Here is a 4,979-nt window from a genome sequence, read left to right as displayed (position 1 = left end):
CAATGATACGAGTCAATTAAGAAAATTAGAAATATATTTATTTTCAAATAGATATAAATAAAAAATAATAAATTAATTATATTCTTTCCGACTGTGTACACTATTGTCTTTTTAAATTATAATCTTTGGGAAAAAGATAAAATCGTAAAATTGATTAAAATTAAAATTGATTAATTAATTCAGAAAAAAACATATTTTTACATTTTTAATCTTTTTGGTTCATTCGATGTTTCAATATTAAGTAACAATATGATTTGATTCTTATCTTGTAAAGCCAACGTCACATTAAATTAATATAATTTTCTGTTTAGTGAGTAGTTGTAATACTCATACATTCATTGCCATTAATTTTCTTTATTCTTACTAATCCTTAGGTAATGCACGCGACGATTTTCCATTCCTTTTATTACAATAGCTAGATCGTTTGCATTATGGATTGATTTTTATTACTTTTATAAATATGCAAAAATCATTAAGTGATTTTTACGTAAACATTAACATCTTTAAAATATTATATTTATAAAATTGTACATTTAAAAAAGTATAGAAAGAGTTATTTAGCCGGATGTTCCTAATATTTTAAAGAAAAGAAATAGTATACAAATGCTTCAATCGTGTATATTAAGGATTAATATTTTGTACAAAGAAGTATTTCGACAAGTATTATCGTAACACATGACACGAGAGTTTTTCGTGCTTATGTCAAATGTCTAAATATGCATCGGTTCGATACTCGATATAACATAAATCCTTGTTGTTTTTTTCCATACTGACGACGAGGCCGGATTCCTCCCCAATGTAGCGTCGTACTATTGCGACGGGATTGTATGACAAAGGGCAAGGGAGACAGGGAGGAAAAAGCGAACTAGAGAAGAGTTATGGCGTCGTTCGGTACCAGGTAGCGATCTCTCGGCGCGCGGCACCTGTCACGCGAGAAACGCGGACGCGAAATGGGAGCATCACGCCGCGGTTATTACAGAAAAATCTTTATCTAATTTGAAGTTTCGGGGGCCGACATGAATCTCCTTATGGTGATACTATTAACTCGTTATATTGAAAAGATCGACTCGATTGACAATATTGGATCCCTCAAACTTATGCATTTAATTAAGTTTTCATTTGCCCTTTATGCAGTTTTGTAAAATTATTTCGGGATTGCTACTTACTCCGTCGACCTTTAGCCTGATGTCACGTCCAGCAGAACCCAAAAGAGCTCGTAGGATCGACGTAGCGGTGCCCGTTTGTCTTGATGCTACCAGATGAACTGCCGTTTGTTGTCTTGGCTACGAATAATACATGAATATATTTCAAGAAGCGGATGTTTATTAAATAAGATAATTTAAATAGAAAGTTTAGTCCATTCTAACGCTCGAATCCATAATTAGCTTGTTATTTAAAAATCGTAGAAATCAAGTAAAATAGCCAAAAGATTTAAATTAAAATTCTAAAAACATCTAAACTGAAATCTAATTAGTCGGAGAACTTAGTCTATGACTAAGCAGATTAAATCGTTTGAAATAATTCAAAGTAAACTCTTTTCTAAAGAATATCATTTCAAAGTATAGTTTTAAATTTTACAATTATTATTTTTATTCTAAAATCACTACAATGTTTTTTTACAAAATTATTTATCCGTACCCCTCCTGTGGCATAAGGATCAACACCTCTCTTGGACAGCAATAATTTAACGACATCTTCTCTCGAATACATAGCAGCGATATGAAGAGCATTGTAATTATCCTATAGAAAATATGTCAATAATATGCATATCAATAATATTTGGAAGGCAATGAATTAGCAGTAATCAACATATGAGACTAACATTATGGAAATAAGTACAACAGTAATGAAGTTATGAGTTTTGCCCTGCCGCACCTGTCGGATGAATCCTTATGATGTTTCAAGTTTCGAGTTTCTGATCACGGTATATCAGCGTGCTATTTGAAAATTATATTGGAATCATTGTGGGAGTGGTAGATCGATAGTAGCGAATATGCAACGCCTTGCACGTGTTTGCAAAGTGATGCTAACATAGTTAACGGCACATCACTCATAACACAAAAGGAGTAATATGAATCGTAGAAAACACAAGCTCTTCGCGCACTAATGTAATAATAATTTTAATTACATGTATAATATCTAATAATATTTTTAAAGCTTTATGTATTTTTATCAGAGAAGTTATGCAATTTGATGGGTTACCTCCGCAAACGATTTTGAAATTCATTAAATTTTATTTATAATATATTAATCATCATGTATCATCATGTATAATCAAATAGAAATAAATATAATCAATATAGAAATGAATAAAATTTAATGATGTATCAAGACACGGAAATAATCCATAAATTTTCTGCGTAATTTCTTTAAATCATTACACACATTTCTCGTTGATAAGAATTACTTCTCCTATTAATAAATCATTCATTAAATCAAATAAGAGTAGAATGGAAAAAAGAAAAGAATTATGGTCGGTTATTTAAATTACTTAATTAAAATCAGATAAAACAAAGATTGTAATGTGTACAACTACATGGAAAGAATGATTTTACTGGAATATTTAAACATTTAGCCAGATACAGGTCTAAAAACAATTTGATTGGATTATCAAAATAATTGTGTCTCAAATATGATGAAAGCTGCTGCAAAAAATTTTGATATTTTAACAACTTGTTTAAACTTATATAATTATTTGATTGATTCTACAATATTATCTTCAGATTGTCTGAAAGCTAAATTTTTAGAAGAAAAATCATTCTTGTAGTCATAAGATGTTACACCACTGTGTGGTCATAAGACCACCTACATCGAAGATTTTAAATAACGCGACATTCTTTTCCTTTTCCTTTCTTCGTAAGGACATTTGAAATCAATAAATTTTACTATAGAGTTCTTGCGGTGGCGTTCTTAATGACTTTCAGAAAGTTACACCGAGTGCGCTACATAATTGAACCCCTGCCCGAGATGTCAAATGTAAAATGCCGTTGCATAGGAGCCATTGACGGACAACTTTTAAGATTTAACGATTAAATTTTTATCTATTTTTAGGATCGGAATTTTTGTTCATTATGGCTGATAGTTAGCTGACTCGGCGGCCTACTTATCCATTTACACATGCCTGTCTTTGTCCAGTCGATCAGTAAGCATAAGCCCCTTGACCTTGTCTCTCCTTCACGCAATCTTTCTCTACCTTATAGTGACTCGACTTATTGTTAGCACAAATCGCGATCTGATCATTAGCTGTACACGTTTCGTAGCACGCGTCACCTTTGCGGATGTTATTACGTGCCAGTGCCACGTAACCTCAGCATGAGAACTTATCGCGACGGTAATGAATCAAAGAACGATGAATCAAATGTTTTTACCTTGATTTTAAATGGAATATCTCAAAAAACAATCATTCGCCCAAATATTATTCTCATGAGTAATTTATGTTTTACAAAGTAATTTATGTTTTCTTGAATTTTATTGAAGATGGACAAGTTTCTTGATTTATCAAATAATTTGTCTCATTTATCGTATAATACTTGCATTGTTTCTGGCGCCTACGTCGGATCCGAGCTCGATCATCCGATCGAGCAGCGCGCTGCGATTATCCTTCACTGCGTACATTAACGGCGTCATCCCCGTCGTCTACAAATAAAAAAAATCTTTGTCTAAGAAAATATATTTGTTATATGTGATTTTTTCATAACTGTTCATAATCAGCGGCACAAGGATGTATTTTATACATGGAAACATTACTTTCGCAATTATTTCTAAAAATAATTAATTATTTCTAAATCTAATTGATCTCTTTTGTACCAAAAAAAGATATATCTTAGTAGTATTAGAAATATCTCTTATCAGAAATATCTTATCAGAAATATATCTTCACGCTCTGAGCAGTCTATTGAATTGGAAATTTATTACTAATTTTCATATGAAAATAATAATTGTATACACACATTGAAAAAAAGAAATTTGTTCAACTAACTAAACACATTTAATTGTTTGCAGATTTAATTAATTTAACAAATTTTATTTAATTCAACCGTAGTCACTGTTTAATGAACTGTTCAATTAAATGAAATTTTTTTCATTTCATATCTCAATTATTTTTTAAAAAACATGTCTATTAATTATATTGTAAAATAATTTTTGATCCAGTCTTTAAATCGCTAAACTTGCTGTTTACTTTCTTTGTTTTATTACTTTCCAATATAATACAAAAAAAATTTAATTTTTCATTTGTTAAAAAATACTTAATTTTGTAATCCTTAATTCTCTGTGTAATCCTTAATTCTCTTATTAACTTTTTTGATATTTTTGATGTAATATGGAGGAAACTAACCGTATCCAAAACACCGGCGAGCGGCACGATGAAGCCATCTTCTCCTGCGCTCTGCACCGTCTTCTCCAGAGTTTTGAGCAGTTGGTCCACAGGGGCCCATTCTCCGCGTGCCGCCAGGCCCAAAAGTCTTTGGGCCCCTTCTCTGGCGGTCGCTCCGGCGGAGCTGGGCTTACTTCCGGGCTGCGACGGTTCTCCTGCAGTGGCACCGCCATTGCTTCCCGTTGAGGCTGAACCACCATCGTCCTTACCGCCCGACGGGCTGTCCTCTTTACTGGAAGGATTCTTCTTGTCGTCCTTGCCTCCTGATGGCTTCTTGTTATTACTGCTCATGCTATGCTACGTATCCCTTCGCGTAGCATGATTCGTTTGAGTGACTCACTCTTGTTCAAAATTGCACACAATTGAGGGTATATAGCATAGCGAGAAATTATACGGCCATCGGGCAGATATACCTTTCCATTTGTGATATATACTTGGCAGAATAGAAGATGCTCACATTTAAGTGATTTTGAGCGATTTTGAGAGCTACCGAGAAGTGAGAAAACTTTATGGAAAAAAAAACAATTTTGCATAGAATTGAAATTTATAATAAAGGCGAAAAATATATCCTTCAAATGTATTATTGGATTGATACATCTGAAGC

General features: G+C 32.6%; 1 protein-coding gene across 2 annotated transcripts in view; it reads right to left on the bottom strand.

The window, feature by feature from the left end:
• Window positions 1-4,710, bottom strand: part of LOC108691887 (serine/threonine-protein phosphatase 6 regulatory ankyrin repeat subunit A) — a 19,019-nt gene extending 14,309 nt beyond the window's left edge. For both annotated transcript variants that reach the window (XM_018199822.1, XM_018199823.1), the window contains exons 1-4: window positions 4,337-4,710; window positions 3,535-3,636; window positions 1,639-1,740; window positions 1,167-1,283 (exon numbers count right to left, since the gene is read on the bottom strand). In XM_018199822.1, the coding sequence (XP_018055311.1) occupies window positions 1,167-1,283; window positions 1,639-1,740; window positions 3,535-3,636; window positions 4,337-4,666 (651 nt within the window). In that variant the 5' untranslated portion in view covers window positions 4,667-4,710. The remainder of the gene's footprint in view (window positions 1-1,166; window positions 1,284-1,638; window positions 1,741-3,534; window positions 3,637-4,336) is intronic.
• Between the last annotated feature and the right edge of the window lie 269 nt (window positions 4,711-4,979).

This window comes from Atta colombica, unplaced genomic scaffold (assembly GCF_001594045.1).
Source record: "Atta colombica isolate Treedump-2 unplaced genomic scaffold, Acol1.0 scaffold55, whole genome shotgun sequence".
Classification (NCBI taxonomy): domain Eukaryota; kingdom Metazoa; phylum Arthropoda; class Insecta; order Hymenoptera; family Formicidae; genus Atta; species Atta colombica.
This window is presented reverse-complemented; position numbering and strand designations above follow the sequence as displayed.